At 44.6% G+C, this 22,438-nt stretch overlaps 1 protein-coding gene and 1 long non-coding RNA gene across 4 annotated transcripts in view; both read left to right on the forward strand.

Moving 5' to 3' along the window:
• Window positions 1–18,988, forward strand: part of LOC118399646 (ribosome biogenesis protein bop1-like) — an 88,522-nt gene extending 69,534 nt beyond the window's left edge. For both annotated transcript variants that reach the window (XM_052472707.1, XM_052472708.1), the window contains exons 9-16: window positions 66–146; window positions 848–917; window positions 13,363–13,495; window positions 13,877–14,057; window positions 16,484–16,775; window positions 17,072–17,156; window positions 17,304–17,411; window positions 17,912–18,988. In XM_052472707.1, coding sequence (XP_052328667.1) covers window positions 66–146; window positions 848–917; window positions 13,363–13,495; window positions 13,877–14,057; window positions 16,484–16,775; window positions 17,072–17,156; window positions 17,304–17,411; window positions 17,912–18,065 — 1,104 coding nt within the window. In that variant the 3' untranslated portion in view covers window positions 18,066–18,988. The remainder of the gene's footprint in view (window positions 1–65; window positions 147–847; window positions 918–13,362; window positions 13,496–13,876; window positions 14,058–16,483; window positions 16,776–17,071; window positions 17,157–17,303; window positions 17,412–17,911) is intronic.
• Window positions 14,957–15,774, forward strand: LOC127909963 (uncharacterized). Of its 2 annotated transcripts, none has more exons than XR_008073167.1 (3): window positions 14,957–15,285; window positions 15,431–15,503; window positions 15,540–15,774. It is a non-coding gene; the product is annotated as an uncharacterized LOC127909963 (long non-coding RNA). The 2 variants fall into 2 exon arrangements; XR_008073168.1 differs by having other exon boundaries at window positions 14,957–15,249.
• Window positions 18,989–22,438: the final 3,450 nt, after the last annotated feature.

A 22,438-nucleotide genomic window follows, 5' to 3' on the forward strand; every position in this document is an offset into this window, starting at 1 on the left:
CCATCTATGGTCCGGTGGTTCTCAACACGTTTCTCAACTCTATTCACCTCACTTGGTCTCCACAGGTGAATGTGAATCCAGAAGATCTGATCCCCAAGCTGCCCAAACCCAAGGACCTGCAGCCCTTCCCCACCACCATGTCCCTGGTAGGTCAACCACTGGAACTGCTGGGAATATATTTTGTCCTGTATTTTGCGCAATCATGTGACATGCCTGGATTTGAACCTTTTTTGTTTAAAGCTTTTTCATCAACTTGTCCCCTTCTTTATGTCAAATGATCCAGCACCATTCTCAGAAAATTGCTTTACATGTTTTGTCTAATTGTCATTTCTGGATAAGCCTTAAAATACGGGATAATTTATTATTTTATTAGAATCCCCATTAGCTGTTGCCAAGGCCGCAGCTCCTCTTCCTGGGACCCAAACAGGAAACTACATTACATCAAACAAAACAATGTGCATTATACAAATGTACATTTCTCCACTATTACATTACGCAATTACAATACTACATTACTAAGAGTAGTGTGTGTGTGTGTGTGTGTGTGTGTGTGTGTGTGTGTGTGTGTGTGTGTGTGTGTGTGTGTGTGTGTGTGTGTGTGTGTGTGTGTGTGTGTGTGTGTGTGTGTGTGTGTGTGTGTGTGTGTGTGTGTGTGTCTTTTCATAGTCCTCTTTGAGATGTTGTTTTATGTTTTTTTTAAATCTGATTTTACTGCTAGCTTGAGTTACCTGAGATGGAAGACTTCCATGTATTTGTTAGAAAATCTTGCTATGTCACATGGTGGGGTGATGATCCGAAATAAGTAAGTTAAGTCAGTACCAATCATAATGATGTGTCCTCTCAACAGGTGTACATTGGCCACAGCAGTCTGGTGCGTTCCATCAGTGCATCTCCCACTGGCCAATGGCTGGTCTCAGGTCAGTGTTAACTCCCTATTCATCTTTCATTTTGATGTAGTAACATCTCTGACTCAGCTGCTGCTTGGCTAGCTCATCAGTTTGCCTTTTTCTTAGTCAGTAGCAAACTGTCTTGCTGGCACTCTATTTCTTTATTGTGCCTGTTTCTGAGTCAGTAGTTAACTGACCGCTTAAATCGTCCTGAAAGTGTGAGCCATGATGTCATAATGACTGTGTGTTCCAGGAAGTGTCCGTGAGTGAGGGAGGGAGGGAGAGAGAGAGGGGCAGGCCATACTTACTTTCTGGCACACATCTAGAAGGATAAATCAATCACAGATAGCTTCCTATAGCTGGTCTCCTTTTCCCCTCATCCATCTTAGACTTAAATAGTCTTTGTCTTTTCTAACTTCTGGCTAGCTGGCTGTTCTCCACGGTCAGTCAGAGAACAGTAGGCTACTTGGGTTGTGAATGTTAGTACTATGTAGAACAGGGATGATCAACTAGATTCAGCCGCGGGACGATTTTTTTTCTTGGGCGGATGGTCGGGGGGGTTGGGGCTGGAACATAATTGCAAATCATTTCTAGAAAGCAAATTGACTGCAAGAAGCCCAAACGGATATAATAAAACATCATCTTTTGTCATACCTTGGTTACATTTGTTTACGATCACTTCTCTCTATTATCCGTGGGATTACTTGGGAAGTGTTCCTAAATTAAAATCACTTACAGCTGATTTCACAGTCTCTTATGTATTGTCTCTGAAAACCAGTTTGGCCCACGGGCCGCCAGTTGAGGATCCCTGATGTAGAAATTCATCCCTAATTGTTCTCCTTTTGGTGATGAAGAGTAGCCTTTAGAGGTAGATGTAATTATACACATTGACTACAGATTCTTACCAGGAAAACAACGTACGATTTCAAAGCAGTAACACTTGATAGACATGGATGTGAATTTAATAACATGGAGGTGAGGGAACGAGGGTCTGTAGATTACTCACTCAGTGTTGGCTAGTTTCCCTCAGTTTAATATGTTCTGAGCCTGGGGGACACTGTTAGATATGAAGTAAGGGCCCCAGCCATATAAAATGAGGGTGGCTTTGTCTTTCCACAGTCATGAGGTATTGCTGACTGGAGATTTGAACTCTTTACTCAGCACCAGGACAAAGGCCAGTGTAACTTGATCTGAATAGGTAAATTATTGTAGTAACTGTGCAGTATGAAAAGTTCAGGACGTATTGAGAAAAATATACATTTATGAAATACACTGAACAAATATATAAACGCAACAATTTCAAAGATTTTACTGAGTTACAGTTAATAAAGTCACGGTATCGGAGTCACGGTATCTCTGTGCATTCAAATTGCCAACAATAAAATACAATTGTGTTCCTTGTCAGCTTATGCCTGCCCATAACATACCGCCACCATGGGGCACTCTGTTCACAACATTGACATCAGAAAACCGCTCACCCATACAACGCCATACACGTGGTCTGTGGTTGTGAGGCCGGTTGGACGTACTGCCGAATTCTCTAAAATGACGGAGGCGGCTTATGGTAGAGAAATTAACATTCAATTCTCTGGCAACAGCTCTGGTGGACATTCCTGCACTCAGCATTCCAATTACACGCTCCTTCAACTTGAGACATCTGTGGCATTGTGCAGTTTTGTCACACAACACATTTTAGTGGCCTTTTATTGTCCCCGTCACAAGGTGCAGCTGTGTAATGATCATGGTGTTGAATCAGCTTCTTGATATGCCACACGTGTCAGGTGGATGGATTATCTTGGCAAACAAATGTGTGCACAGAATGAGAGAGATACGCTTTTTGTGCATATGAAACATTTCTGGGATCTTTTATTTCTGTTCATGAAACAAGAGACCAACCCTTTACATGTTGTTTAAGAACTTTATTCCCTGGCCTTACTCTTCTATGACAGCCATGGAAATCTCTATTCCCCAAGCCATAGTCATACTGTAGGGATGTTTTACTGTATGGTATGTAGTTTAATATCAGCACTGAATTGACTGGTCAGTCGCCTACAGGGACGAATACAAAATGGTGGCAATAGCACCTGTTTTGATTACGTTTCCGTTCACACTAGTACCAGGCCCTCCAAGTCGAGGAAGGAGTGGGAGAGGGGTGACGTGGGCTAGTCGGAGAAAGACTGGAGAGGGAGGTGAAGAAGGAAGGATAGAGTGAGTGAGTGAGGCTGCCTGGCAGCAATTTAGTGGCAATATCTGTTAAGCCGTCCATAATAAAGGATTCATAAAGACCCATATGCAAAACCACTACAGTCAGCGGCACTCTTTTGTATTGCTGTAAAATATATTAAACCAGTCGTAAAACCCTCTTTCCCACAGTAAAAATGGCAGTTGACAACCTCCCAGGAATTGCAGCTCCCCCCTTCTTCAATTTGTTTTCCTATTGTGTGAGGGTTGACAGATAATTCATTCCATATCTGTGTGTGGTGCTTTTTAATGATGGCTGTTTCTTCGACCCACCCTGTCTCCAAATAGGGGACTGTCTGGCGTAGTGCTAGCTAGCGCAGGGGGCTAACGCCAACCCCACCAAGCCTGTACTCACTGCTCACTAACTCAACCACGATAAAGTTGGAAAATGCTATTACGAAGAAGCTACCTAGGCCAACAGCAGTAAAAACACAGCCAGACAATGTCCCCATGTAAAACAATATATATAAAAAATCAACAACAAAAAACCCCACTTGTAACAGGAAACCAAAGTAATGCTGTGAAATCATTTGTCGGTTGTGTCATACATTCTTCTGGAGACGTCCAAAACTGTAAAACATGACTATGACCTACCCCACACCCAGCATGCCCTCTCTTCTTTCAGGACTGGAGTGACTTTTATACACTTTATAAGTATGCCAATTGTTTTTTAACTGTTGTTAGAGGCATTCCGAACCTCTTACAACCGTTATAGTCTCAGTCCCAAGTGGAATCCTCTTCCCTATATAGTGTACTACATTTTACCAGGGCCCATAGGTACCAACCACAGGGCTTTGGTCAAAAGTAGTGCACTGTGTAGGGCACTGTTTCCCAACACTGGTCCTTGAGTACCCTCAACAGTACACATTTTTATTGTAACCCTGGACAAGCACACTTGATTGAACTTGTCAACTAATTATCAAGCCTTCAGTGAGTTGAATGAGGTGTGTTTGTCAAGGGGTACAATGAAACTGTGCAGTGTTGGGGGTACTGGAGGACCAGGGTTGGGAAACACTGATGGAGGGAATAGAGTGTTATGAGACACAGACGTGGGACATTGTACTCATCATCCTGGGTTGGACTCGGGCTTGACTCTGTGTACTGTATATTCACACCCACACTCCCAGCAGTAAACAAACTGGGGTTCTGGTGTTCCCAGCTCCACATTCCATACTAATGATGTGGCCACAATGGGTAACTTGGTGTGGTGGCAGCTCCTCCAGCTCCAGCCCTGCGGGTGGCGTTCCCTCTGAACTCTGGATAGGGCTGAACACTCAACCTTCAACCCTTCCCTGGTGGTTATGACCGGGAAGGACGGAATGCCTTCCTCCACACGCTGGTCGGGTTGGGATTAGAATGTCACTGGCTTTTTATGGAACTACGGAATCCTATGTATGGAACAGGTTTGTCTCATAGAAATGTAGCCTGCCTTTTACTAACCACATCTGGTTGGGCCAGAGCTGGCCCCTCACATTTTGTTTTGAAGGACCTGTGCCATCATAGACACTAAGGTTAGGTTAACTCCTCTAGTTAATCCCCTTCTCTCTCTTTCTCCTATCCACAACATCAAACCCAGCTGAATATAGCTAGTCATTCTTGTAAAAGAACACACAAGTGTTGCTTTGGAACACAACTGCAAATTATCTGGGCTGGTTGTGGACATGTGAGTGGTCCGTCCCAGGCGGGCAGCCCAGGGACAGAGGCCTCTGTGAGGTCACAACAGGAAGAACACAGCCCTGAGAACCAGAGGGAAATTACACCCACCAGCGGCACCACTACCAAGATGGTACCATAACGAACTGATTGTCATGTTTTTGTGAGTTAGTTGACTGTTTCTGCGAGGGTCCTTGTCAGAGATGTTCAAAACATTAAGAACACTTGCGCTTTCTATGACAGACTGACCACGTGAATGCTATGATCCCTTATGTCACTTGATAAATCCACTCAAATCAGTTTAGATGAAGGGGAGGAGAGAGGTTAAGAAAATATTTGTATGCCTTGAGACATGAAGGGTGAATGGTCAAGACAAATGTATTTAAGTGCCTTTGAATGGGGTATGGTAGTAGGTGCCAGGCGAACCGGTTTGTGTCAAGAACTGCAACGCTACTGTTTTTTTTATGTCTATCAAGAATGGTCCACCACCCAAAGGAACCTGCCTACACATGGTTGGAAGTACAATATACCAACATAGCTACTGTGGGTCAAAGCTGTGTCTTTGAAAACTTTTCGTAGCACATGGGTGGTGCTCATGTAAAATGTCCTTTTATTTTTCAGCTTCAGACCAATGCCTACTTCTGTTTTTAATGTCCATGGTTTTTACATTGGAAGGTGATGATACCAGGGATTTGTCTGCCATATAAACCATTGGGATGCCCGCCTAAGCCGACATTGTTATGGAAAAACACTTTCAGTGTTAACTTAAGACAAAAAAACAAATAAAAGTATGTAGAAAAGAAAATGGACCTATATATTGTTTTATAAGATTCACCAAAATAAAAGCTTAACAATCAGGGGAATTAAATTCCAAAAACAATTAATTTAACCGTGTTGATTTTTACGTTTCAGCAAAAGAACACCGCATTAGCCATGGGAAAATGCATAGAATTGCGGCTACGTGGTAGAATGTGTAGAATTTCAGGAAATGTACTATACAACTGATAAAGGCTTTTTTTTTTAAAATATGGGTGGCCTCTAAAATGTTGGAAAAGTTCTGCTGCCCCCACTGCCACCGCCCACCACCTAAGGCCCTTTTTGATCCAGAAAAAAACTGGATTATACAACAAATGGCAACAGAAATAATGTAGTTATATGTATTTATTTCATTAACTACTGATTTTAAAGGTAAACAAAACAAATGTAAGCCAATCAGTAAATGACAAAGCGAAAACAGATATTAGCAAATTTATTAAAAACAAGAAAAATACCTTATTTACATAAGTATTCACTTTGCTATGAGACTTGAAATTGTGCTCAGGTGCATCCTATTTCCATTGATCATCCTTGATGTTTCTACAACTTGATTGGAGTCCACCTGTGGTAAATTCAATTGATTGGACATGATTTGGAAAGGCACACACCTGTCTATATAAAGATCCCTCAGTTGACAGTGCATGTCAGAGCAAAAACCAAGACATGAGGCCGAAGGAATTCTCCGTAGAGCTCCGAGACAGGATTGTGTCAAGGCACAGATCTGGGGAAAGGTACCAAGCACATTTCTGCAGCATTGAAGGTCCCCAAGCGCACAGTGGCCTCCATCGTTCTTAAATGGAAGAAGCAATCGGGGGAGAAGAGCCTTGGTCGGGGAGGTGACCAAGAACCCGATGGTCACTCTGACAGCTCCAGAGTTCCTCTGTGGAGATAGGAGAACCATCCAGAAGGACAAGAATCTCTGCAGCACTTCACCGATTAGGCCTTTATTGTAGAGTGGCCAGACGGAAGCCACTCATCAGTAAAAGGCACATGACAGCACACTGAGTTTGCCACAAGGCACCTAAAGGGTCTCAGACCATGAGAAACAAGATTCTCTGGTCTGATGAAACCAAGATTGAACTCTTTGGCCTGAACGCACAGCATCACGTCTGGAGGAAACCTGGCACCATCCCTAAGGTGAGCCCGGACTTAAACCCGATCGAACATCTTTTTATGGGGTATTGTGAAGATTTGAGGGGTAAAAAACAATGTAATACATTTTACAATAAATCTGTAATGTCACAATGTGGAAAAAGGTCAAAGGGTCCACCACAGGCGCCGACAGATGGCCGCCTCGCTTCGCGTTCCTAGGAAACTATGCAGTTTTTTGTTTTTTTACGTGTTATTTCTTACATTAGTACCCCAGGTCATCTTCGGTTTCATTACATACAGTCGAGAAGAACTACTGAATATAAGATCAGCGTCAACTCACCATCAGTACGACCAAGAATATGATTTTCGCGACGCGGATCCTGTGTTCTGCCTTTCAACCAGTACAACGGAATGGATCCCATGCGGCGACCCAAAAAAACGACTCCTTAAAAGAGGGAAACGAGGCGGTCTTCTGGTCAGACTCCGGAGACGGGCACATCGTGCACCACTCCCTAGCATTCTTCTCGCCAATGTCCAGTCTCTTGACAACAAGGTTGATGAAATCCGAGCAGGGGTAGCATTCCAGAGGGACATCAGAGACTGTAACGTTCTTTGCTTCACGGAAACATGGCTCACTGGAGAGACTCTATCGGAGGCGGTGCAGCCAGTGGGTTTCTCCACGCATCGCGCCGACAGAAACAAACATCTTTCTGGTAAGAAGAGGGGCGGGGGCGTATGCCTTATGGCATACGCCCCTGGCGTGGTGTGATCAAAGAAACATACAGAAACTCAAATCCTTCTGTTCACCTGATTTAGAATTCCTCACAATCAAATGTCGACCGCATTATCTACCAAGAGAATTCTCTTCGATTATAATCACAGCCGTATATATTCCCCCCCAAGCAGACACATCGATGGCTCTGAACGAACTTTATTTGACTCTTTGCAAACTGGAATCCACACATCCTGAGGCTGCATTCATTGTAGCTGGGGATTTTAACAAGGCTAATCTGAAAACAAGACTCCCTAAATTGTATCAGCATATCGATTGCGCAACCAGTGCCGGAAAAACCTTGGATCATTGTTACTCTAACTTCCGCAACGCATATAAGGCCCTGCCCCGCCCTCCTTTCGGAAAAGCTGACCACGACTCCATTTTGTTGATCCCTGCCTACAGACAGAAACTAAAACGGGAGGCTCCCACGCTGAGGTCTGTCCAACGCTGGTCCGACCAAGCTGATTCCACACTCCAAGACTGCTTCCATCATGTGGACTGGGATATGTTTCGTATTGCGTCAGATAACAACATTGACGAATACACTGATTCGGTGTGCGAGTTCATTAGAACGTGCATTGAAGATGTCGTTCCCATAGCAACGATTAAAACATTCCCTAACCAGAAACCGTGGATTGATGGCAGCATCTGCGTGAAACTGAAAGCGCGAACCACTGCTTTTAATCAGGGCAAGGTGACTGGTAACATGACCGAATACAAACAGTGCAGCTATTCCCTCCGCAAGGCTATCAAACAAGCTAAGCGTCAGTACAGAGACAAAGTAGAATCTCAATTCAACGGCTCAGACACAAGAGGTACAGTGCCTTGCGAAAGTATTCGGCCCCCTTGAACTTTGCGACCTTTTGCCACATTTCAGGCTTCAAACATAAAGATATAAAACTGTATTTTTTTGTGAAGAATCAACAACAAGTGGGACACAATCATGAAGTGGAACAACATTTATTGGATATTTCAAACTTTTTTTAACAAATCAAAAACTGAAAAATTGGGCATGCAAAATTATTCAGCCCCCTTAAGTTAATACTTTGTAGCGCCATCTTTTGCTGCGATTACAGCTGTAAGTCGCTTTGGGTATGTCTCTATCAGTTTTGCACATCGAGAGACTGAAATTTTTTCCCATTCCTCCTTGCAAAACAGCTCGAGCTCAGTGAGGTTGGATGGAGAGCATTTGTGAACAGCAGTTTTCAGTTCTTTCCACAGATTCTCGATTGGATTCAGGTCTGGACTTTGACTTGGCCATTCTAACACCTGGATATGTTTATTTTTGAACCATTCCATTGTCAATTTTGCTTTATGTTTTGGATCATTGTCTTGTTGGAAGACAAATCTCCGTCCCAGTCTCAGGTCTTTTGCAGACTCCATCAGGTTTTCTTCCAGAATGGTCCTGTATTTGGCTCCATCCATCTTCCCATCAATTTTAACCATCTTCCCTGTCCCTGCTGAAGAAAAGCAGGCCCAAACCATGATGCTGTCACGACCATGTTTGACAGTGGGGATGGTGTGTTCAGGGTGATGAGCTGTGTTGCTTTTACGCCAAACATAACGTTTTGCATTGTTGCCAAAAAGTTCAATTTTGGTTTCATCTGACCAGAGCACCTTCTTCCACATGTTTGGTGTGTCTCCCAGGTAGCTTGTGGCAAACTTTAAACAACACTTTTTATGGATATCTTTAAGAAATGGCTTTCTTCTTGCCACTCTTCCATAAAGGCCAGATTTGTGCAATATATACGACTCAGCTGTAGATCTCTGCAGTTCATCCAGAGTGATCATGGGCCTCTTGGCTGCATCTCTGATCAGTCTTCTCCTTGTATGAGCTGAAAGTTTAGAGGGACGGTCAGGTCTTGGTAGATTTGCAGTGGTCTGATACCCCTTCCATTTCAATATTATCGCTTGCACAGTGCTCCTTGGGATGTTTAAAGCTTGGGAAATCTTTTTGTATCCAAATCCGGCTTTAAACTTCTTCACAGCAGTATCTCGGACCTGCCTGGTGTGTTCCTTGTTCTTCATGATGCTCTCTGCGCTTTTAACGGAACTCGGAGACTATCACAGTGCAGGTGCATTTATACGGAGACTTGATTACACACAGGTGGATTGTATTTATCATCGTTAGTCATTTAGGTCAACATTGGATCATTCAGAGATCCTTACTGAACTTCTGGAGAGTTTACTGCACTGAAAGTAAAGGGGCTGAATAATTTTGCACGCCCAATTTTGCAGTTTTTGATTTGTTAAAAAAGTTTGAAATATCCAATAAATGTCGTTCCACTTCATGATTGTGTCCCACTTGTTGATTCTTCCAGCCGAGGTCTCGGTGAACCGCCGAGGTCTCGGTGAACCGCCGAGTAGTAGAATAAGGTGTGGTAGCGCACTGGACTTGAACAAAAAAATCCAGCATAAACCTGTGGCTCATCAATAGCAATTTTGGTAACTAGTGACACACTAATAAAGTCATTAGACAAGTACAAAACAATACATATTTACAAAACTGACAATGGGTAGGTGTTGTAAATCCTTTATCTGCAAACGTGCTTAGTAATGCTGTACACAGTGGCAGGTAGCCTGGCGGGTAGGAGCATAGGGTCAGTAACAGTACAAATATGTTATGTCCCTGAGCAAGACAGATAGCCCAGTGTTCCCTGGGCGTGGATGGCGTGGATGTTGATTAAGGCAGCCCCCCGCACCTCTCTGATTCAGAGGGGTTGGGTTAAATGCGGAAGACACATTTCAGTTGAATGCATTCAGTTGTACAACTGACTAGGTCTCCCCCTTTCCACAGCTGTCCAACTCCACTAAAACAGCCCAAATTCCCAAATGGCAGTACAAATATGAAAACAGATGGGAGTACTCACAGATTTGGAACAGAACATACATACATACATACATACTGATAGTGTGCAACGTATTGTGTGCTTATTAATAAGCATAGGTCGTTTGTCAGCTCCACTTGGGCCAACTTGACACGTTTCTTAGCTTCTCAAATGACAGAAAGTGGCGCCTGAAAAGGATTGTTTACAACCTGTGCAATTTATCTCGTGCATTTGTACCGTAGGGATGGTGTGTATCTGACGGATGAGGACAACGTCTTCCTTGAGAGTTTGAGAGCTGGTGTCCACTGTTCTCCGTAGTAGCAAGACGTGCGTACTAGTACACACCACACTTTTAAGAGACACATAGTAAATTAAAATAAGTGCAGACCGTGCATTACATTTTTTTTTTTTTGCATGTGCGCGCGCCTGTGTGTGTCGGGAACGGGGGTCAAAGTAGCCAGGTTAACGAACCCACGGTGGTGATGCTCACCGTTACAAACCATGTTATGGCTACGTCTACTTTTAACACTATTTAAATGGACAGTCCGGTGATGACAAAGTGTTTGTTCATTCACTCAGTACTGATTGAACATTTATTTCTCTTGCTTGGTAAAAAAATATTTGTTTGTGCTTTGATTTAAACCTACTATAGCCATATAACGTTATATATAACTACTACTAGCCTTCTAACGTATTACTGCCTAGCTGCTACTGTTGCGCTTAAGATTTGTCTGTGAAGATGTTAGCGTTGTCAGCACATCGTGTAAGTGAGAGTGATGCATTGTGAATTGAATACATTTTTGCCCCTACAAATGCATTCAGTCCAAATGAACCTAATTGTCACACTGTAGCCTCGTTTCAATCTGATATCAAGAATTTGAGTTAGGTTTGGGCAACAACAAAAAGTCTGACGCCCCAATGCTAACGACCCTGTCAAAAATCCGCTATATTGATTCTCGGTAGAAGAATAATGCTGGTGCTACATGGCTTTCAAACCAAGGTGCCCTAGAAAGTCCTCCGTCCATCATTCCCTCCGCCTGGAGTCAGTTGATCGTCTCCTGTCTGTTGACTTACGTTGTGGTTTGCACTCGTCCACTGTGCTCTGATGTTACATATGTATGTTTTAGTTTTATCATCTAATTTTTCTAAATGTTCTTAACCTGCCCAGTGACACAGCCTTGTATTTATGTCAGATTGATGTCCATAGCCCCCCAAAGAAAAAATATCCTTGTCGTATTCTCAAGTAGGTGAGTAAGCACACTCCAAACTCTTGGATCTGCCCCAGTTATGTTTTTCAAAGTAAACCATTGACATTGATCTATAATTGAAGTCCCCTCAATAGAAAAGAAGAGGATCCTTTTTAACCCAGTTTTACAGCCTTAGACCTCTCCCTCTCCTCAAACACAAGTGTTGAGTTTCCAATGTGTCCACATGCGACTCCCTCGACCCTTCGGCCAATCCACCGGCTGAACCACAGCTATGCGCTGCCAGACGACTGGTCTCGCGCTCATACTCTCTCTCTCTAAACCGCAAGCTGGACACAACCTTACCGCCGGGCCGGGTCGGGCCTGTCCCTCCAGTTCTATATCTGTCGCTGCCGCAGGGCTCAGTACTTAAAAAGTGATTATGGTTTTTCGAGTTATTACACTCCACCCTCCGGTCTGGAGCCTCCCCCTGTTTATGGAGCATGCAGGTATACAAGTAAAAATAATGTGACTTCTACTGCCTCCTGCTCATATGTTGGAGTAGCATAGCGTCTGTGGTGTTATCGAAGGTGGTTGGTTTGCGTAGTGCCTGTGGGTTCACAGTTTTCCTTATTGTGTGCCAGCAGTAAGGAGAGATGTGGTATTGATTGGGACCTCTCTTTTTTCACTCTTTCTCAACAAACCCCCTAACAGGAGAAGGGAGACAAACATAAGCAGGGGTTCATTCATGCCAAAGTATTGTCCAAAGAAAAAGGATATTAGAAATGTCAGTGCTCCGTTGGCTCCTAACAGAGGTGTGGTGGCAAACCAAACAGCAAAAGCAGACCAGTACAGGAGGTTGCCAACGATTCTAGAAAGATCTATTTGAATATGACTGCTCCATGGCTAGTAGACACATTATGACAAAGAAAAACATGTCAACCTGAATGCAAATTATCTTTTGGCAGTGCTCTCCAGTGATACTGCATACACTCCCAGAAGGCATTAGTCCGAAATGGCATCCTATTCCCTACATAGTGCACTACTTTTTACCAGAGCAGCCCATACGGTCGTACGATGTAGGGAATTGGAGCGCGGCCTTAGTGGGTCCAGATCGGCCAATGATGTGTCAGGCAGCGGCGGTGGTTTCACAGGCAGTTGGAGAGGAGAGGCAGAGCGAGGGAGCGAGAGCTGCGTTCAGGAAGAGCGTCTGTTTTCACTCTGATGAGCAGCGGGCAGCCCAGGAAATCTGTACCATCCCTCTGTATGGCTGCTTATAAACACACACACACACACACACACACACACACACACGGATCACTTTTGAACGCATGTGAACCACACACAAACATACAACTTTACAGACACACACAGTTAATTGATAATGTATTTAAGAGGTGTACGTTCTATTTTTACCCTGAGGTAATGTCTGAACTTCTCCTACTATTACTGTGTATCACATTATAATTATTATTAATCAACACAGGCTGCTTCCCAAATGGTACCCTATTCTCTATATAGGGAACTATTGTTGACCAGGGCCCATAGGGTCTGAAGTAGTACCCTACGTATGGAATAGTATACCAGTTAGTCTCCCATAAACTAACCCCTGTCTAAGCTGTGACACAAACCAGGCCCAATCCCCCTCTACCCCTGTGCCATTACTTTGTGATCCCCTCTCATATAGGTTAGTCAGCCTGCTAGCCTCTGAGCTTTCCCGGTTTATTTATAGGCTACTTTAACACTTTCACGCTGTGGTAACTCAACGAGGCCTGGTGTCCAGAGACCACACTTTCTGCCAGGGCACACACAGTCACACACACTGCTGTTATGGGCCCCCTGTTGTCTCTGGTGGTCTGACCTTTGACCCCTTTCTCTCCCTCCAGGCTCAGATGACTGTACGGTGCGCTTCTGGGAGGTCAACACGGGGCGATGCATGAAGACGCTGGAAGTGGGCGGAGCTGTGAAGAGCGTGGCGTGGAACCCCAACCCGGCCGTCTGCCTGGTGGCTGTGTGCTTGTAAGCCTCCTCCTCCAACAGTCTCTTTCCTCCTAATGGTTGCTCCACTCTTTCCTATGTCCCGAGTTCTCCTCTGTGTCTTCATCACTGAACATACAGTATACTTTGTATGTGTTCACAGACCGAATGATTTCATAGTGTAGTTTCAGAGGTTAACCAATAACCACTGCAACCAGTTTATAATTGTTAGTATGTGGTACTACTGATGCCCCTGTCAACAAACATTGAGAGAACTTTTCCTCTTTACTGCTGTGACATTATCGTGACTTTAGCAACCTAACTTCTAGATAACCCTGTAGGGTCCTATAGTCCACTGTCACTCTGACTCTTTCTCTCTTGGTCTCTTTCTCCCTATCACTCCCTCCCCCCTCTCTCGCTCAGTGAGAGTACAGTGCTGCTGTTGAACCCAGGTCTGGGAGACAGGCTAGTGGTGAGCTCCACAGACCAGCTGATTACCTCCTATGAGCCCCCAGAGGAGGACAAGGAGCAGGCTGTTACGTGGGCTCTGTCTGAGGGCCCGGAGCACGACAATGGCCACCGCCTCACCCTCACCCACCCCAAGGTAAGAGTCCTGAACCTACCCTCACAGACTAACCCTCACCCCACCCCAATGTAAGAGTCCTGAACCTACCCTCACAGACTAACCCTCACCCCACCCCACATTTCCTATGTGCAGTGTTTGTATGAATTTTGGATCTGAGTCAGTTTTTTCCCGTAGACCCCAAAAAAGGACGACTGGACACCATTAATTCTGAGCCCAGGAGGGAATTATGTTATAAAGATATTAAAATAATTTTGGTTGTAAATGTTACAATATTTTATAGGCTGCCCAACCATCCTCCAGGAGAGCCTTATTAAAGGGGCAGTGTTGTATTTTGAGGCAGGCTTGAATATGCAAAGATCCTAAAGGCAGAGTTTAGCCTACATTTTGTCTTATTCTTTATGTTATAAAATATAGTAATGCATTTTAAGGGGTTCATTGCACCATACAATGATGTGAAAATGGTGTTACTTGAGCTTCTGGGGACAAGTAAAAAGTCTGTCCTCATTGTCTGAAGGAAGGCCCTGCCTCACCCACCCCAAAGTAAGGCCCCAAAACACTCCTGATCCATGTTAAGTCCCTACCTAAACCAACTCACCCTCACTCATTCACTCCCACCCAACCCTTATCGCTTTAAAGTTAGTACCCTTCCCTAACCTTCCTCAAGGTAAAGGCTATCCTTAGCACCTCCCTAGGAACCTGCCCAAGGTTTATCTAGTACCTCCCTAGGAACCTGCCCAAGGTTTATCCTTAGTACCTCCCTAGGAACCTGACCAAGGTTTATCTTTAGTACCTCCCCAGGAACCTGACCAAGGTTTATCCTTAGTAGGAACCTGCCCACGGTTTATCCTAGTACCTCCCTAGGAACCTGACCAAGGTTTATCCTTAGTACCTAGGAACCCCAAGGTTTAGGAACCTGACCAAGGTTTATCCTTAGTACCTCCCTAGGAACCTGACCAAGGTTTATCTTTAGTACCTCCCTAGGAACCTGACCAAGGTTTATCCTTAGTACCTCCCTAGGAACCTGACCAAGGTTTATCCTTAGTACCTCCCTAGGAACCTGACCAAGGTTTATCCTTAGTACCTCCCTAGGAACCTGACCAAGGTTTATCCTTAGTACCTCCCTAGGAACCTGACCAAGGTTTATCCTTAGTACCTCCCTAGGAACCTGACCAAGGTTTATCCTTAGTACCTCCCTAGGAACCTGACCAAGGTTTATCCTTAGTACCTCCCTAGGAACCTGACCAAGGTTTATCCTAGGAACCTGACCAAGTACCTCCCTAGGAACCTGACCAAGGTTTATCCTTAGTAGGAACCTGACCCTAGGAACCTGACCAAGGTTTATCTTTAGTACCTCCCTAGGAACCTGACCAAGGTTTATCCCTAGTACCAAGGTTTATCCTTAGTACCTCCCTAGGAACCTGACCAAGGTTTATCCTTAGTACCTCCCCTAGGAACCTGACCAAGGTTTATCTTTAGTACCTCCCTAGGAACCTGAGCAAGGTTTATCCTTAGTACCTCCCTAGGAACCTGACCAAGGTTTATCCTTAGTACCTCCCTAGGAACCTGACCAAGGTTTATCTTTAGTACCTCCCTAGGAACCTGACCAAGGTTTACAGGGACCTCCGAATACCAGATAGAAACATATTCCAATGGAGATACTGGGAACCCCTGTGATGACGATCAGACATAGGTTTACTGGGGGTAAAGACACAAACGTTCTAACATGTGAGCTGTAGCTTGGATGCCTTTCAGGATTGGCAAAACCGTAGTAGATTGTGGTTAACCTTTTTCCTCAAGTAAATGGGAAGAAATATAAGAGTTCTCTATTTTTTTCCCCCAATTAAAACAAATATATATTTTATTGTCACAGAATGCTTATGGCAGTTGGAAAGCCTACAATACTAATAGAAGCTAAAATAACTGCAGGGAGATTTTAAAGTGTCTGGAGAGGTTATCATTGGATTAATGTACCTTAGCTGTCGTCCTAGATGCACTATAAAACATGTATTATAATGCGTTACTATAATAGTGTATAGTAAGTAGTAATATCTCCTCCTGCTCTCTTTTTATCCCTCTCTCCCTCCCTGCTTCCTTTCTTCCTTTTCCCCTCCCTGCTTCCTTCCTTTTCCCCTCCCTGCTTCCTTCCTTTTCCCCTCCCTGCTTCCTTCCTTTTCTCTCCCTCCCTGCGTCCTTCCTTTTCTCTCCCTCCCTGCTTCCTTCCTTTTCTCTCCCTCCCTGCGTCCTTCCTTTTCTCTCCCTCCCTGCTTCCTTCCTTTTCTCTCCCTCCCTGCTTCCTTCCTTTTCTCTCCCTCCCTGCTTCCTTCCTTTTTTCTCCCTCCCTGCTTCCTTCCTTTTCTCTCCTTCTCTTCTCCTCTCTCCTCCTCTCTCTCCTTATCTCTCTCCTTTTCCCTCTCTCGCTCTCTCCTTTTTACTCTCTCCTCCAGGCAGTGAAGCAGGTAGTTTGGCACGGTAAGGGTGACTACCTGGCCAGCGTCATGCCTGACAACAGCAGCAACCTGCAGGTGCTCATCCACCAGGTGAGCAAGCGACGGACGCAGAACCCCTTCCGCAAGAACAAGGGCCTGGTGCAGTGCGTCTCCTTCCACCCACTGCGGCCCTACTTCTTCGTGGCCACGCAGCGCTACGTGCGCGTCTACAACCTCATCAAGCAAGAGCTGACCAAGAAGCTGATGACCAACTGCAAGTGGATCTCCAGCATGGCCATTCACCCTGGAGGTTAGTGCCGCGCCAGAGGTCACAGGTCACCCTCAGAGAAGAATTATGTTGTACTGAAAGGGTGTGGAGTGAAGGTGAAATGCACTTTCAATAAAGTTTGATTTGAAGTTCATTCTCAAGAATTCAAAGTGTTAATATGATCGATAGAGAAGTCTGAGATGAGTGGAATATCTGGACCACCGTCATATTGGATCAAATTGTTTAAATACGTTTTGATCTACGGCTACTTAGAGAATCCAGGATATTGAGTTGTTCTGACCCATCTCTACATTTCCCTCCTTAATCTTCCTGGTCAGGTGATAACCTGATCTGTGGCAGCTATGACTGCAGACTAGCCTGGTTTGATCTGGACCTCTCCACCAAACCCTACAAGATGCTGCGGTGAGTGAACACCATCCATTCACTTATTCATTTGGAGTTATTGACAATGAATCATATTTTCTGATCATGGGTTTTTGTTAAATGATGGTTATTCGTAAGATCTGTGTTTTAGTGGTTCTGAAGTTTTTTTTGTCTGTTTTGTCCCAGGCACCACAAGAAGGCTTTGAGGGGCGTGGCCTATCACAAACACTACCCCCTATTCGCCTCTGGTGCTGATGATGGCAGTGTGATCATCTGTCACGGCATGGTCTACAAGTGAGTCATCACACCTACTGTACAATACAATATTACCTCTTCTCTCTCTCTTTAATCTTCCTCACTTCTCTCTTCTGTCTGTCTCTCAAGTCTCGCTCTCTCTCAATGTCTCTGAACCCATTTTTTACTGTCCTCCATCACATATCCACAACCATAGAGCCAGTTAGGTCATAAACATCTATTTTAGTAAGGGGAAATGAAGCGTGTACCGTAAGGGCAACACATCTCTCGGTCCAACCCCTTCACCAGTCTCCCTCTAATTAGTTCTCTTTAAATTACAACCAAAGATGGAATGTTTTTTTTGGCCTGTTTCCAACTCGCCGAAATGTCGATGCCTTTTGTACAGACTGTTACCTGTATTCTACCTTTTTATTTAGACAGTATAACCCACAACGGCTGTGTTCCATCTTCTGCAGTGTTCTGATGTCATAACTCATCTCTATCCATCTATCTTTCTTTTGTTATCTCTCCCTCTTCCCCTACCTCTCTTTCTCTCACAGTGACCTGCTCCAGAACCCTCTCATTGTTCCAGTCAAGGTACTCAAGGGTCACCAGATCACCCACGACCTGGGGGTCCTAGACGTGACCTTCCACCCCACCCAGCCCTGGGTGTTCTCCTCAGGGGCTGACGCCACCATCCGCCTCTTCACCTAAACCATCTCTACTGTCACCTTGGTTACGTCAAATTACTCCATATTCCCTATATAGTGACAAAAGCTGTGCACTATATAGGAAATAGGGATACCTCTGGTTACATCTCAAATGGCACCCTATTCCTGAGACGGTGCACTACTTTTGAACAGGGCCCCTATGTGGGTGGAGCACTATGTAGGGAACATGGTGTGACTTGAGCCAGACCACATTGAAGTACCTGACCGCAGCTTGTTTTAACCTGCAGCCTCACCTGAAAACAAATGACCAACAGAGGCTGATTTGGAGATATGTGTGTATTTAAAATGCTTCCCAGACTCCTCCCCTGTCCTCTGATAGCTATCCCTGAGGGAAGACTCAAACAAGTGCCTGATTTCATGCATATTATCCACATGTTTAGTAGCCATGTTAGTATTTGTCCAAGCTAAGAGAACACCAACCACACAGCCATAATTTCTCTCTCTCTCTCTCTCTCTCTCTCTCAGTGAAACTGAGACTGTAAAATCATGTCATCTGGACTGGGCAGGAAAGCCCATTTCCATCTCTGTAGCTGCTCTGTACAGCTGCCTCATAGCAGCGCATAAGAGTGGAACCACTAATGCTTGGACACTTCAGACATCCCATGTGACAAAATATACTGTATATCCAGAGAAGGAACTTGCCAATAGAAACAACTATGGAGAACAAAGCTGTTGTGGGCCCCCAGAAGGACCCTGTCCTATAAGTATATGTGTAAATCTCTCTGAGTGTTTGGGGTGAATGTTCTGTTGAGGTTCCGGAGGACTACTGTCAATGACATCAGACTAGTGTTATGATATATGAGTCTTTTTTTAACCTCGTTTGAATTGTAAAACCTTCTGACTGCTTTTCACAACAACTTTGTCTGCTACAAGTATTTCTTTATAATTAAAACTGGTGTTCCCTGAGGTGTCTGAAGTGTGTTTTGTTCGAGTCTCGCTCTTCATTCTCTTTTGCATCGCCAGGTCAGGGAGGGTGAACTCAAAACCTCTGAAATAAATGCAACCATGGATGTGAGTTTTCCTGCTCATCTCGGCTCCAGACGAGAGCCATCACAAAGTGGTGGATTATAGATCAGTCTCTGTCAGGGCCGTGCTGTGCTACACTGCACACCTGTGTTTCTATCACACAATCACACAGCGCTCTATCAGAGCCTTTGCCTGAAATTACACTCTATTCCCTATGTAGTGCACTACTTTTGGCCAGGGCCCATAGGTCTCTGAAGCACGACATTTGACAAATGGGCTCTGGTCAAAAGTATTGCACTATATAGGGAATAGGATGCCATTTGGGTCTCAGCCCAGTCCAGTGGATACAGTGTACTGCACTGCTGTCTGAGCTGGTTAAACATTCATGGCTTCACTGTACATGGTCACAGAAGGTTTCTGGCTCAGAAACGGTCAATGTTTTAGCTATGGTCGGACTCTGAAAGCATTGTGAATGAAATGTGATTTGAGAAGTGTTGACATTGTCTTCAAAGCAATGCTGTATGCGATGTTCTAGATTACAATACGAACAATGACAACCGCGACTGTGGGGGATCAGAAGTAGACGGTACAGCTGAGTGATACTCATGTTCTAGATAATGTCTATGTTCTAGCCTGGGCCCTAGATATTTGTACCTCAGCTGTTAGAGTGTTATGTTGTTTATCACAATGTATGGCCATGAATCAAATGCCAGGTCATTGTATAAACCGTCTAGCATTTCTAGCCGTTAACCCTACATTTCCTCTTACACCTAATCCGTTTTTGGAATATCCTCTTCCTGGTTTGTGGGTTAGGTTTGCTCTCGTCAATTGATTTGGCCAATATTGTGCCAGGATTTGTATTGAAATCACTAACACTCATACTAGTCATTGGCCAATATTATGCTAATATTCAAAGAGTTGATTGATCCGTAAGGCTTTTAACACACTTGGCATGTTCACAATGGGGAGGAGGCTTTTAATGGATTTGGGGAATAGAATGCAATTGGTTCACTTCAAACCACTTGTCTACAGCAGCTCTGACAGATGGCAGTTTGTTTCTTCACTGAACACCATATATACATGTAGAATGACTCGGGTGGTCTTCAAATCAACTCTCAATTAGGGTCCAAATGGAAATAAATAAAAGCCAACTACTTTAAACCACAAAACTGTTTGACAGGACAAATATAAGGTTGTTTTTCTAGTGTTAGTTTAGATGAAGTTTCTTCATTCCCTTTGTCCTGGAAAGCATGCTAGAGCTAAAGAGATGGAAAACTTTAGCTGTTGCCACGAAAGCCCATTCAGAGGGCAGTGACATTAGTTTCCCCCTGAAGCTTCTTGTTGCTGACGGGGAACAAAAAATGAGAAGATCCATTTAAGGAGCAGTCCGAGTAAGTATGGAAGGGCTTTGATATTGCACACATGCATGAGATTGGTGAACAACTCCAATGCCTCAAAGTGTATTTCAGTCTCTCCCTCACCATTTAATCTGTTTCCACTCTTGAATTTCCACTTTCAAAAAAAGCAAAGCAGGAAAATGTTGGCCTTGGTTCGTTTTACCACATTTATCAATTAACACTGGCAGTAGCCTGGGAAACCATCATATTGATTGCAGCTGCCCCCGTTTTGAAGTCCTGTTTTTCCCAGGTCTCCCAAGTTGTACCGGGACAGAGGAAATGGACACGCATAAAAATAAATATCAACGCAAAGGGATTGGTTCCATACATGGCATAAGAAAATCAGAGGGTTTCACAAGGCCATGTGGGCTCAGTCAGAGCATGTTATTAGCTGACGGGTAGGGCCTCCCGAGTGGCACAGCGGTCTAAGGCACTGTAGACGGTGCACATTTGGCTCAGCGTCATCCAGGTTAGGGGAGGCTTTGACCGGCCAGGATTTCCTTATCCCATCGCGCTCTAGCGACTCCTTGTGGTGGGCAGGGGGCCTGCAAGCTGACTTGGTCGCCTGCTGGATGGTGTTCCCACCAACACATTGGTGCGGCTGGCTTCCGGGTTAAGCTGAGCAGTATGTCAAGAAGCAGTGAGGCTTGGCTCTCGACCTTCGCCTCTCCCGAGTCCATAGGGAGTTGCTGCGATGGGACAAGACTGTAACTACCAATTGGATACCATGAAATTGGGGAGAAAAATAAATGAAATAATAATTTGCTGGTCGGTTGCCAGTACCCGGAGAGACAGGTGGAACTCTGTAAGAACATCAGCCCAGGCAGGGCCTCAAGGCTAAGACTGGGTTCGGCGGGAGGCACCTCCTCGACCTACATCAAAACTGAAAATGTCATGAGACAAATTCCAAAGGGAAAACCTCTGTCTGAAACTCTGAGATGACGTCAGACTTAAGACTTGATGACCTTTTAATGACTTTCTGCTCTGTTCCTCTGACTCACCACTGCCACACCACTTTGAGCCCTGCCCAGAGTCCCCACCGTTACACTCACACATACTCTGAGCAGGGGCCCCACTGCCACGGAGCTTTGAACCTAGCCCTGCCTGCATGGGGGCCCCACCAAGAGCCTCCATTTTAAATGTTTTGTCATGGCCCATTATTATGTGTGTATGTTTTGTGTTGTATGTGGCTTCCTATGTAAGATAAATGCCCCTCTGTGTCTCTGTAGTTCTGTCATTACGGTTCTCCTCCGTTTCTGTGGAAGACTAGACGGTGGCACTGAAGCAGTCTGAAAAGCACAGACTCTTTGGATAAGCCTTGGATGTCTGTTACTGTGTGTCTCACCCACAACACTGAGCTGTGTGTGTGTGTACCTGTGGTTTTCCTGTCAGTGAAACCCAATAACACTCCCATTGCATCACTCTGAATAGTTTTAAAATAAATTGCTGCAGTTCTGGCAGACGGCAAGTGTTTCCATCGCTCTTTCTTGCCTTCTCTTCCTCCTTTTCAGTTTTTTTTCACCCTAAGGGAGCGTGATCAAAACAAACAGCAAATATGCGGTCGGTGTAGAGAAACTGGGCTTGGGGAAGGTCACATTCCAGGATAAGTGGAAAAAATTTGAGCCCCAGTCTCTCCTGCCTGTGTTCTGAGGCTCCTTGAGATCTCGCTTCCATAAAGTTAATTTGGGAACCTCGTAGCTCTGGGGATTGGTTGCCCCAATGGGCTCTCTGGGTTTTCTGTGATTGTCAGCAGCTTTGGACGAGGCTGCCCATGTGGGTATTCCATTGCTGGCTACCATTCAGACTAACTATGGAACACTGATGTGTTATTACAGTGTCATAATGAACTCGTTTTGGAATTCACGTCTTCACTACAAAGTGGTCTACACTGAACAGGCAAGATTTGAACCGTCTGTGTAATGATGTTGAACAATGTGGTGATTTGTAGTTATTGGGGTGTTTTTAGTGGCTTCGTCCTCTCTCTGAGGTAGCC

Source organism: Oncorhynchus keta, chromosome 20 (genome assembly GCF_023373465.1).
Source record: "Oncorhynchus keta strain PuntledgeMale-10-30-2019 chromosome 20, Oket_V2, whole genome shotgun sequence".
In the NCBI taxonomy this organism is placed as follows: Eukaryota; Metazoa; Chordata; class Actinopteri; order Salmoniformes; family Salmonidae; genus Oncorhynchus; species Oncorhynchus keta.